Here is a 13,892-nt window from a genome sequence, read left to right as displayed (position 1 = left end):
CTAAAAGAAAAAAAGAAAACTTAATCCAATAACTCTAAACACAAACAAAAGGGAGGGAGGGTGGCCACCGTCGGTTCTTGTGCTACACCCCCCCCCTCCCCCAACCCCCTACTACGGAGGTGGCTCAGGCTCCGCGGCCTTACTCCCCAACCTACCCTGTCCACCCCCACTAAATACTCATTCAACTTTACCCCTCCCGAAGTCTCTGGGCTATGGTGCATCGCTGAAGACCTTGGGCTGATGTGCGTTGCTGGAGACCTCGGGCTGAAGGGCGACTCTGGCTGCTCCGATTCCGGACTGTAGGGCGACTCTGGCTGCTCCGATTCGGGACTGTGGGCCGTCTCTCTCGGCTCCGGACTGTGGGCCGTCTATCTCGGCTCCGGACTGTGAGCCGTCTCTCTACAGGGCACTGTCGCCGGAAGCTCTGGACGGGGCACTGTTGCCGGACACTCTGGACGAGGCACTGTTGCCAGAAGCTCTGGACGAGGCACTGTTGCCAGAAGCTCTGGACAGGGACTGCGCACTGAAGACTTGATGCGTGGAGCTGGCTTAGGAAGTGCCAGACTAGGGACACGCACCACAGGGCTAGTGCGAGGAGCAGGACGAGCTGGACTGGGCTGACGCACTGGAGGCCTGGTGCGTGGGGCTAGTAGTGGAGGTACCAGACTGGAGACACGCATCCCAAGGCTAGTGCGAGGAGCTGGAACAGGATATCCTGGACTGGGCTGACGTACTGGAGGCCTGGTGCGTGGTGCTGGCTTTGGAGGCGCCAGACTGGAGACACGCACCCCAGGGCTAGTGCGGGGAGCGGGAACAGGATACACTGGGCGGTGAAGGCGCACTGGCGGTCTCCAGCGCAGGACTGGCACCACCCTTACTGGCTGGGTGCCCGCTTCCCCCCGGCAAATGCGGGACACTGGCACCGAGCACACCGGTCTGTGGATGCTTGGCCTCGACGCCGTGCGCATCACCCCATAGCACGGGGCCTGACCAGTACCACGCTGCCTCTGGTAAGCACGGGGAGTTGGCTTAGGGCTCAACCCTGGCCCAGCCAAACTACCCGTGTGCCCCCCCCCCAAAAGAAAATTGGGGGCTGCCTCTCAGGCTTCCATGCCAACCGTGTTCCAGCAAAACACTCCCAGTCCTCTCCGGCCTTTCTCCGTGGTCCCTCTCCGGCTAGGATCTCCTCCCAGGTCCACGACTCCCGAGAGCTCCTCTCCAGCTCCTTACCCCGCTGCTTGGTCCGTTGGTGGTGGGTAGTTCTGTAACGGGCGTCGTAAGGATTGGACCAAGGTGCAGCGGGAACGTGTATACTCATCGTCTTTATTAACTCAAAAGAAGGAAAAACAAACAAATCACGTATACAAAAACAATGCACGACACTAACAGTCCTGTCAGGTGCACAGACACAAAACAGGAGACAACTACCCACAAACCCCATTACAAAAACACCCCTTACGGGTGTTTTTGTAATGGGGTTTGTGGGTAGTTGTCTCCAACGAGGAACAGCTGCCTCCAATTGAAGGTCAATCCAATGAACTAAACATAGAAATAGATAGACTAGACTGAACATAGAAATACACTAACATAGAACATAGACCAAAAAAACCCGGAACACATAAAACAAATACCCCTCTTACATAAGTACATAGCCCAACAAACCCCGAACCACATAAAACAAACACCCCCTGCCACGTCCTGACCAAACTACAATAACAAATTACCCCTTTACTGGTCAGGACGTGACAGTCAGGTTGTGTCCCTAAATGTGCCCTCTGTATGACGCTGAACCTGGCTCATTGACACATCAAGCAACCCAATTCAGATATTTGGCTAATTTATGGTCTTTTGACCAATCAGATCAGATGTTTGCCAATAAATTGCAACTAAATCAAATTAAATTGTTTTTGTCAAACGCATCAAATACAACAGGTGTAGACTTTACCATGAAATGCTTACTTAAGAGGCCTTTTTCCGAACAATGCGGAGTTAAAAAATTAAGACAATTCTCAAATACAAACACAGTAAATAACAATAACAAGGCTGTATACAAGGAGTACTGGTACCTAGTCAATGTGCAGCAGTACGAGGTAGTTGAGGTAATATGTACATGTAGGTAAGGGTAAAAGTGACTAGGCAATTATTCAGGATAGATAATAAACAGAGTAGCAGCCGCGTACGTGTAGTGTGCGAAAGTGTGTATGTGTGTATGTGTGTATATATGTGTGTGTATGTGTGTATATATGTCCTCTCACTGTCAACTGCGATGGGACTATGTTGTGGAATGCTGAGCTGTAGCCAATGAACTGCATTCTCACATAGGTGTTCCTCTTGTCCAGGTGGGAGATATCAGTGTGGAGTGAAATAGAGATTGTGTCATCTGTGGATCGGTTGGAGTGTCTGGGATGATGGTGTTGATGTGAGCCATGACCAGCCTTTCATAGCATTTTATGGTTACAAATGTGAGTGCTACGGGACAGTAGTCATTCAGTCAGGTTACCTTTGAGTTCTCAGGAATGGGGACAGTGGTCTGCTTGAAACATGTTGGGATTACAGACTGGGATGTTGAAAATGTCTGTGAAGATTCTTGACAGCTGGTCTGTGCATGCTCTGAGAACACGCCCTGGTATTCCTTCTGGCCCAGCGGCTTTGCAAATGTTAACCTGTTTAAAAGTGTTACTCACATTAGCTACAGAGAGCGAGATCACACAGTTGTCCAGGACAGCACGGGCTCTCATGCGTGGCTCAGTGTTTACCTCGAAGCGTCCATAGAAATAATGAATCTCGTGTGGGAGGTTTGCGTCACTGGGCTTGTTCACCCGCACCCACCCGCAATTGCTAATAACCCATATGCAACCGCCCGAGTATATGTGATAATCTGATGCCTGCACCCGACCAACCGACCCTAACCCGCTAATATAGAAAATGCACTGTATGCTACAGTCAAAGACGGCGGAAATATTTTTTTGACAGGTGGTGCAGGATTTTTTGAGGCCTGATTTAGAAATGTTTCTGATTATAATTTCTGACATTTTGGCAGGCTATTTGTTAGTCAACTTGTCTATAATTAGATACATGCAGCTTCACTTCTGTCATTATATGTTGCCCTAGAAGACTAAATAATCCCTTGCTCACAGAATAGTGTCATAAATTGATAGAACGAATGCATCAATCTAGTTGACATCAGGAAAGTTTTCTCTGTCACCTTCTTTTGTGGAGCAAAGACGTTTCCAGGGAGAAAATGCAATTACACTAAAATAGCAGGAAATATTTTCTGTGAAAAATTCCCAAATTACATCATTTTGACCAGTTGTAAGGAAATGTTAAGCTGTGAAAACAACCCAACATGTTTCTGATAAGATTTCATCTTGCCTTGAATGTATATTTTATGTGGTTGAAATACTATCAGCTTTTATGATGGTGATAAAGATAGCACCTCCAAAGATGGTATCTCTTTTTTTTATTTTTTATTTCACCTTTATTTAACCAGGTAGGCCAGTTTTGAATAAGTTCTCATTTACAACTGCGACCTGGCCAAGATAAAGCAAAGCAGTGCGACACAAACAACACAGAGTTACACATGAGCTAAACAAACGTACAGTCAATAACACAATAGAAAAATCTATATACAGTGTGTGCAAATGTAGTAAGATTAGGGAGGTAAGGCAATAAATAGGCCATAGTGGCGAAATAATTACAATTTAGCAAATTAACACTGGAGTGATGGATGAGCAGATGGTGATGTGCAAGTAGAAATACTGGTGTGCAAAAGAGCAGAAAAGTAAATAAAAACAATAAAAACAAAATGGGGATGAGGTAGATAGATTGGGTGGGCTATTTACAGGCTATGTACAGCTGCAGCGATTGGTTAGCTGCTCAGATAGCTCATGTTTAAAGTTAGTTTAAAGTTAGTGAGGGAAATATAAGTCTCCAGCTTGCTATGGTGACCAGTGAGCTGAGATAAGGTGGGGCTTTACCTAGCAAAGACTTATAAATGACCTGGAGCCAATGGGTATGGCGACGAATATAAAGCAAGGGCCAGCCAACGAGAGCATACAGGTTGCAGTGATGGGTAGTATATGGGGCTTTGGTGACAAAACAGATGGCACTGTGATAGAGTACATCCAATTTGCTGAGTAGAGTGTTGGAGGCTATTTTGTAATTTTTATTTTTCCTTTATTTAACTAGGCAAGTCAGTTAAGAACAAATTCTTATTTTCAATGACAGCCTAAGAGCAGTGGATTAACTGACTTGTTCAGGGGCAGAATGACAGATTTTTACCTTGTCAGCTCAGGAATTCGATCTTGCAACCTTGTGGTTACTATTCCAATGCTCTAACCACTAGGCTACGTAATGCCCCAATTTACATCACCGAAGTCAAGGATCAGTAGGATAGTCAGTTTTACGAGGGTATGTTTTGCAGCATGAGTGAAGAATGCTTTGTTGTGAAATTGAAAGCCATTCTAAATTAATTTGATTCTAGATTTAATTTTGGATTGGAGATGCTTAATGTGAGTCTGGAAGGAGAGTTTACAGTCTAGCCAGACACCTAGGTATTTGTAGTCAACATACTCTAAGTCAGAACCGTCCAGAGTAGTGATGCTAGACGGGCATGCGGGTGCGGGCAGCGATCGGTTTTAGAGCATGCATTTAGTTTTACTTGCATTTAAGAGCAGTTGGAGGCCACGGAAGGAGGGTTGTATGGCATTGAAGCTCGTCTGGAGGTTTGTTAACACAGTGTCCAAAGAAGGGCCAGAAGGATACAGAATGGTGTCGTCTGCGTAGAGGTGGATCAGAGAATCACCAGCAGCAAGAGCGACATCATTGATGTATACAGAGAAAAGAGTCAGCCCGAGAATTGAACCCTGTGGCACCCCCATAGAGACTGCCAGAAGTCCTGACAACAGGCCCTCCGATTTGACACACTGAACTCTATCTGAGAAGTAGTTGGTGAACCAGGAGAGGCAGTCATTTGAGAAACTAAGGCTGGTTGAGTCGATAAGCCGATAAGAATGTGGTGATTGACAGAGTCGAAATCTTTGGCCAGGTCGATGAAGACGGCTGCACAGTACTGTCTTTTATCGATGCCGGTTATGATATCGTTTAGGACCTTGAGCGTGGCTGAGGTGCACCCATGACCAGCTCGGAGACCAGCTCGGAAACCAGATTGCATAGCGGAGAAGGTACGGTGGGATTTGAAATGGTCGGAGGTCTGTTTGTTAACTTGGCTTTCGAAGACTTTATAAAGGCAGCGTAGGATAGATATAGGTCTGTAACAGTTTGGGTCTAGAGTGTCTCCCCCTTTGAAGAGGGGGATGACCGCGGCAGCGTTCCAATCTTTAGGGATCTCAGACGATACGAAAGAGAGGTTGAACAGGCTAGCAATAGGGGTTGCAACAATTGCGGCGGATAATTTTAGAAAGAGAGGTCCAGATTGTCTAGCCCTGCTGGACTAACTGAGCATTCACATTCTCTCAAGATGCTGAAAGTAAGAAATTATATTTCTCCACTCCTGTTCCAAAGTCAAAATGTTGCCTACAATTGTTGTATAATTTTTCTGCAAGAAATGCTTAATTCTGCAAGAAATGCTTAATTCTGCAGGAGGCAACTCATCCGAGTCTGCAAACCCTGCCACATCCGATAAGTGTCAGAGCAGGTGTAGTAGGATTCTATCTTAGTCCTATATTTAAAAAACATGTTGCATTCAATTGCCCCTCCATGTTGCACACAATAATCTTCCATTCCCGCTGCCACAAGGGGATTCATGACTGATAACTAGTAATTACCAGTTGGGCCATTCAAGTCGTTTTTTCCCAGATGTGGTAAATGTCCACTTTCCACTCGGTTACGAACGCAACATAACACCACTAACCATCCACTGTAGAGATGTATAATAATAATTACATGAGACCTATACCTACACTTTCACATGTTGTGGAGCTTTGTACGATATATAGTTTATGTTTAAATCAATAAAAACTAAATTTAAAGAATGATAAACCCGGGAACTAGATTTTTCACCAGTTTTCTTTTTTAACTCACTATCACAATTAAAATTATATCACTGCCAAAATTGTGTCTTGGTGGCCCAAAAAAATCTTCTCCATTGATCAATATATAAAGAGTAATAAGCCGAATTAGGAACCACTTTAGCCACCCTGTAGACTAGAGGTCATAGCCATGCATTCCTAGAATGTTGTCAGGCACATGCATTTGAGCAGAGATGCATATGTATGTATGCACTGTAGATGCATCTCTGGAATACTGTTTAAGGCATTACATGCATTTTAGCAAAGATGCAAATATATCTACATGTGTTTTAAATACATTTTATGTGACTTCAAATATATTGAAATGTATTATTTTCTAATGGGATGACTGGAAAAACGGTTATATTTTTTTGCTCGCACTCCTCTGCTCCCTACAGCATAATCGAATCACAGGGGAATAAAGAATCCTCTGAGTGGGTATTAACGGACTGTATTGACTGTATTGACTGAGTAGGTTGATGCTATAATTCATTTATAATTCATTTATTTTTTAAACACTAGTGTTTAAGAGGAGAAAAAGCAGAGCCCTGACTCATTGTTTTTGAGGGGGCACAGATGGCCGAATTCAATATCTTTGAATCATTAATGCATAAAAGAAACCATATCTTACATCCTAGATTTTCAGCATAAACAACAGATGGATAAAATGGTGGGGGCCTGTGCTCCTCTAGATTTAAGCTGGGGTACGGGGACCTGAATGAACCACAGGGTTTGGAGGGTGATGAAGACATTGAACACAACACACTGACTCCTATCTGTTTCATATTATCAGTGCCAGTGCCAGTGGTGGCTGGTGGCTGGTGAGGGGAGGATGGCTCATACTAATAGCTGGAATGGAATAAATTGAACTGTATCCATCTCCTGGAAACCATGGGTTCGATACTGTTCCATTAAGTCTGTCCCAGCCATTACAATGAGCCGTCCTCCGATTCAAAGTGCAACCAGCCATCACTGATCAGTGCATGATATCAGTCAATGGTGCATTACCTGAAGAGCACTGGGTCTCCATGCAAAATAAAACATTATTTTGTTTTTGCTGATTTCAGTTGAAAGGATCAGGGGTGGCTACAATCAGGAGACCAGTCATCTGATTCCAGGCCAGGCATGGGCTACAATCAGGAGACCAGTCATCTGAGTCCAGGCCATGGGCCAGACAAAGCCTCAGCTATATGACATCATGTGACGTGCTGCCCAGAGAGAGAGAGAGAGAGAAACACACTTCCTTCTTTGTGTTTCTCACGGCAGTAGTCTGGCAGTAGCAGCAGGGACAGGCAGTGGAGCAACCACCCACCCTACTGTGCCACTCTGTGTGGCTCAGTTGGTATAAGATCATGCCAAGGTTGTGGGGGATCTCATACATATACAAGAAACGTATTCACTCACTGTATTTTAAGTTGCTCTGGATAAAAGTGCCTGCTGAGTGGAATATTGGCCTTTCAGTTTAAGAGCAATCATATGCCTCATAAGCAGCCCACTCCTTCACAGAACATAGAAGACACAATAAGCATATTTAATCATGACCTACAACAATAACACCGTGCTGAGAATAAAATACTTATAAATGATGCACAGTAGAACACTCGCGGTGGGGCTTGGGGAGTTAAGACATATCCTGAACTCATTTAAATATCTATGTAACTTATGTACGCTAAGTGAGATGCATGTAGGTAAGGTGTATGTGAAGATAGTCCTCTTGATTAGCTAGATTTGAATAATGCACCAGATTTGACACCACAGTTGTCACGCCATGATCTGTTTCACCTGTCCTTGTGCTTGTCTTCACCCCCTCCAGGTGTTGCCCATCTTCCCCACTTATCCTCTGGGTATTTATACCTGTGTTTTCTGTCTGTTGCCAGTTCTTCTTGTTTGTTCAAGCCTACCAGCGTTTTGTCTCAGCTCCTGCTTTTCCAGTTTCTCTTTTCTCGTCCTCCTGGTTTTTAACCTTTCCTGTCCTGACCCTGTACCCGCCTGCCTGACCACTCTGCCTGACCCTGAGCCTGCCTGCCGTCCTGTACCTTTGCTCCACCTCAGGATTACCGACCTCTGCCTGACCTGACCCTGAGCCTGCCTGCCGTCCTGTACCTTGGCCTCTACTCTGGATTATCAACCCCTGCCTGCCTTGACCTGTCGTTTGCCTGCCCGTTACCATAAACATTGTTACTTCACACATTCTGCACTTGGGTCTTCCCTTGGTTCCTGATAACAGTAAAGCCAACTGCTGGTGTCATTACTATGTAGCTACAGTGTATCAAGTATTTGTTTTAGTACTCATTGTTAGGGTTACTGGTGTCCATAGTAACTATGGTTATTTAATGTTTACAGGGACAGTGCACATTAATCAACGTTTCAGTAAAAGTGACGGATTTAGCCAACCGGCTAATTTTCAATCGCAGTCCCTGGGCAGGTTATTAAAAACAATTACAATAATAATACAAACAAAAAATGAATAGTGAGCACATGCAGAGCAAAATCGAACAAGCAACACGTAGCACACAGACAGTAATTGCACAAAAAGCAACAAAACAAAATACATAAAAGCAACAGTGTTTCCACACCTCACAAACTACAGACAAGCTACATACACAGGTAGGGATTATGTTAACAAGTCTGATTGGCCTTTAGCCATGTCTATGTTTTTTTGTGAAGGTGGGATAGGTGGTGCAGTTGTGTGTCTGATGGCAGTGTGTTCCAGACATGGGAAGCTCTCACAGAGAAAGCAGATTGTCTAAATGTGCTTTTCCTTAAGGGAACTATACAGTCACCGCTCATGGCAGACCTTGTGGATCTGCTCCCATGGGTTTGGGATCGGACCCTTATTTCCCATTTTTGCCTATAATGACATCCCCATATCTAACTGCCTGTAGCTCAGGACCTGAATCAAGGATATGCATATTTGAAAGCCATTTGAAAGGAAACACTTTGAAATTTGTGGAAATGTGAAATTATTGTAGGAGAATATAGGTCATTAGATCTGGTAAAAGATAATACAAATAAAAAAATATGCGTTTTCTATTATGTTTTTCATCATCTTTTGTATGCAAGAGAAAGGCCATAATATATTGCAGTTTAGGCGCAATTTAGATTTTGGCCACTAGATGGTAGCAGTGTGTGTTAGGTGTGCAAAGTTTCAGATTGATCCAGCATTGCAATACTGGTGTCACGCTCGTCGTTAGAAATGGCGGACCAAAACGCAGCAGGTATGTGTATACTCATCTTCTTTATTTACCGGAAAAGAAGGAAAAACCAAACAAACACGTATACAAAAAATAAACAAAACGATGAATGACAAAATGACAGCCTTGAAGGCAACACAGCAATCCAAGAACAATCTCCCACAAAATACAAGACAAACACACCCAACTAATATAGGACTTCCAATCAAAGGCAACACCAAACAGCTGCCTTCAATTGGAAGTCCACTCCAATTAACTCAACATAGAAACACACTCACTATACTACACAGAGAAATACCTAAACATAGACCATAACCCAAAACCCGGAAATAATAAATCAAACGCCCTCCTAACTAACACACCACCCCGAACCACATAAAACAAATACCCTCTGCCACGTCCGGACCAAACTACAATAACAATTAACCCTTATACTGGCCAGGATGTGACAACTGGACAACATTTTGTATCAAGTCTGCCCAAATGTGCCAAATTGGTCAATTGATACATTTTCAAGTACATAACTATTGAGAACATACAAAAATAATATGTTAATACAACATTTGAGTTTACATACTACCAGGAATGTCATAGATGATGGATCATTAGCTTATATACTAACTTTCACACATCTAGATGACCGGGTGGGGTGGGTGTGGAGCCAGAGACAGCAGGGGTTCAAACTGTAGAACGCAGTTCCTACATTTGAATATAAAAATATTACAAATATCAAATAAAACTATGCTACATTTTATTTTATGTGACCCTCAGGAAGACAAATCAGAGCAAGATTACTGAATGTAAGTGCATGACTTAGCTTCTGAATGTAAGTGCATGACTTAGCTTCAGAGGTGAATGTATCAAACCAGTTGCCGTGATAAAAGTTTTTTGTTGTTGTGCATTCTCCTCAAACAATAGCATGGCATTTTTTCACTGTAATAGCTACTGTAAATTGGACAGTGCAGTTAAATTAACAAGAATTTTAGCTTTCTGCCCATATAAGACATGTCTATGTCCTGGAAAGTTTGCTGTTACTTACAACGTCATGCTAATCACATTAGCGCACGTTAGCAACAACTGTCCCGGTATAGGGAGACCGATCTTGTTCTTGAACAAGACAGTTTTTGATGAGATCCTCATGGTTAACAGTATCAAAAGCTTTCCTTAGGTCTAGAAATACAGCCCCAACAACGCCCCCTTTGTCCACATTTCCAGAAGAAAGCAGTTGGCCGTTTTTGTGGAGTGTTTTGCTCTGAAGTCAAACTGCATGGAGTGTAATGTGAAGGGGCTGTTGTTGAGGTGGGCAATCCATCTCAACAACAGGATACTGTAAAGTTTTATTGAGGGACACAAATCATGTGTAAATAATTTATTTAACCATAATATGAGTTTGATCAAATATTTGCAATTGTAAAACATACACTGCTCAAAAAAATAAAGGGAACACTTAAACAACACAATGTAACTCCAAGTCAATCACACTTCTGTGAAATCAAACTGTCCACTTAGGAAGCAACACTGATTGACAATACATTTCACATGCTGTTGTGCAAATGGAATAGACAACAGGTGGAAATTATAGGCAATTAGCAAGACACCCCCAATAAAGGAGTGGTGACCACAGACCACTTCTCAGTTCCTATGCTTCCTGGCTGATGTTTTGGTCACTTTCGAATGCTGGCGGTGCTTTCACTCTAGTGGTAACATGAGACGGAGTCTACAACCCACACAAGTGGCTCAGGTAGTGCAGCTCATCCAGGATGGCACATCAATGCGAGCTGTGGCAAGAAGGTTTGCTGTGTCTGTCAACGTAGTGTCCAGAGCATGGAGGCGCTACCAGAAGACAGGCCAGTACATCAGGAGCCGTGGAGGAGGCCGTAGGAGGGCAACAACCCAGCAGCAGGACTGCTACCTCCGCCTTTGTGCAAGGAGGAGCAGGAGGAGCACTGCCAGAGCCCTGCAAAATGACCTCCAGCAGGCCACAAATGTGCATGTGTCTGCTCAAACGGTCAGAAACAGACTCCATGAGGGTGGTATGAGGGCCCGACGTCCACAGGTGGGGGTTGTGCTTACAGCCCAACACCGTGCAGGACGTTTGGCATTTGCCAGAGAACACCAAGATTGGCACATTCGCCACTGGCGCCCTGTGCTCTTCACAGATGAAAGCAGGTTCACACTGAGCACATGTGACAGACGTGACAGAGTCTGGAGACGCCGTGGAAAACGTTCTGCTGTCTGCAACATCCTCCAGCATGATCGGTTTGGCGGTGGGTCAGTCATGGTGTGGGGTGGCATTTCTTTGGGGGGCCGCACAGCCCTCCATGTGCTCGCCAGAGGTAGCCTGACTGCCATTAGGTACCGAGATGAGATCCTCAGACCCCTTGTGAGACCATATGCTGGTGCGGTTGGCCCTGGGTTCCTCCTAATGCAAGACAATGCTAGACCTCATGTGGCTGGAGTGTGTCAGCAGTTCCTGCAAGAGGAAGGCATTGATGCTATGGACTGGCCCGCCCGTTCCCCAGACCTGAATCCAATTGAGCACATCTGGGATATCATGTCTCGCTCCATCCACCAACGCCACGTTGCGCCACAGACTGTCCAGGAGTTGGCGGATGCTTTAGTCCAGGTCTGGGAGGAGATCCCTCAGGAGGCTATGCGCTACCTCATCAGGAGCATGCCCAGGCATTGTAGGGAGGTCATACAGGCACGTGGAGGCCACACACACTACTGAGCCTCATTTTGACTTGTTTTAATGACATTACATCAAAGTTGGATCAGCCTGTAGTGTGGTTTTCCACTTTCATTTTGAGTGTGACTCCAAATCCAGACCTCCATGGGTTGATAAATTGGATTTCCATTGATTATTTTTGTGTGATTTTTTTTTCAGCACATTCAACTATGTAAAGAAAAACGTATTTAATAAGATTATTTCATTCATTCAGATCTAGGATGTGTTATTTTAGTGTTCCCTTTATTTTTTTGAGCAGTATATATCTAATAATAATAAAAATAACATGCAACGTCACAGTAGCCAAAAATAATCTGTTTCAATGAGGATAAAATACTAAACATGCTAGTGATTAATTTAACATGAATTAATGCATATAAAGGTGCAATATGCAGACATTTCTGCCATTTACTGGTTGTTAAAATGCTAATAGTTTGCTTAATTTCAGTTTATGTGACAAAACAAGCAATGTATAGTATAGTAAAGAATCATTGTACCATCTAAACCGCTGTAAAATATATGATCAATTACCAAAAATATTGTATTTTCAACTGTTTGAATGAAGCTGGTGTTCAAAACCAAAAGTAGTCGAAAAGATGCAAAAAGGAAATTTAAAAACAGGAGCATAGAAATTGCACACAAAGAACAGATCTACCGCTTCTTAGACTTGATTTCAATGAGAATGACAGATCTAGAAATAACATTTCTACGTGAACTTGGTCACGTTCCAAAAAGTTACATACTGCAGCTTTAACTATTACTATAATTTACAGTTGATTTTACTTTTACCACCTCTGCAGTTCTGTCCTGCATCAGTAAGATGACCAATTTAGGCCAGGAAGGTAGGATGGACAGAGTAGGCCAGTAGATACAGGCAGCTGGCCAATTTTTTACAGCACGGATGGATGGATAGAGTAGGCTGGTAGATACAGGCATAGTTGTAGGCTACCACCGCGGAGGAGAAGCGTCACGTGTACATTCCACTCACATGTAGAAGTTGCCGCTGCATGTGGGGGAGCGCACGCTGTCATGGAACTAAAGTGTGGGATGAGCTAATATTTTTTGCTGATAATGTTTTAGCCCCAGAGCATTTTGGGGAGAAGGAGACAATACCAAGCGGATGGAACAATATCGGACAATTACCTATTTTCAACGGCCAATAAATCAACCTTGTTGTCAAGAATCCACGGTGGACCGACTGACCGGTGCACATGGGGACATATAAAAGGGCTCTCGGCGGCTTTTAAGATGCCAACTGGCACTGGGGTTAGGCTGCTTGAGAAATAGTGGTATATTTAGAATAAACGTATAGCCTAGGCTGTAGTCTCACTAGCCTGCCTATATAATAATGTGAAGATTGTGTAATTTAATTTGATTACACTATAGCAGCATTCTCTCGCCACGGGGCACAATTCCCACGTGCGGTTTTCATAATCCAACATCTGAGTAGTGTTTTCCCTGCGGCTCCCAGGGAGCGGGGACTGAGCTCACACATGCGAGCTGTTCGCTCCGCTGCCTCCGTCAGAGATCCGTGCCTCGGCTATTTGAAATGAGGACGGCAAACCGACCCTTTGCTGTTTGAAGCTATAGGCCTACTCGGGTGATTCCTGCGGTCGGAACCATCTGTGGCACGGCGCTGAGTGGGACGCTATCTGCAGTGATAGGGAGGAGGAGGACGAGTCTGCTGTCCGCTATACCCCAGCCTGGTCCCCGCGTACCGTACAGACATGAAGCCGCTACCGGAGCAGAACTGCACCATGTCAAAAAAGAGAGCTATAGCTAAAATCTTCAAAGTTCGCAAGAGGAGACAGATGCTTTTCGTTCAAGTCTGTTTTATCTGCAGTATTCTATGTTTGGCATGGTGCATGTCCGCCCTGCTCACAAAAACAGGTGAGAAGAATACGAGGGGAAAGGGATCCCAGGGTTGGCCCGGGAGGAACG

The 13,892-nt window shown here is 44.3% G+C and overlaps 1 protein-coding gene across 2 annotated transcripts in view; it reads left to right on the top strand.

The window, feature by feature from the left end:
* Positions 1 to 12,908: 12,908 nt before the first annotated feature.
* The window catches only part of slc24a4a (solute carrier family 24 member 4a), a 49,308-nt gene continuing 48,324 nt past the window's right edge, over positions 12,909 to 13,892 (top strand). For both annotated transcript variants that reach the window (XM_014211084.3, XM_014211082.3), the window contains exon 1: positions 12,909 to 13,841. In XM_014211084.3, coding sequence (XP_014066559.1) covers positions 13,679 to 13,841 — 163 coding nt within the window. In that variant the 5' untranslated portion in view covers positions 12,909 to 13,678. The remainder of the gene's footprint in view (positions 13,842 to 13,892) is intronic.

This window comes from Salmo salar, chromosome 09, assembly GCF_965601325.2.
Source record: "Salmo salar chromosome 09, fSalSal1, whole genome shotgun sequence".
NCBI classification, from domain to species: Eukaryota; Metazoa; Chordata; class Actinopteri; order Salmoniformes; family Salmonidae; genus Salmo; species Salmo salar.
Note: the sequence above shows the minus strand (reverse complement) of the source record. Positions and strands in the feature narration are given on the sequence as shown.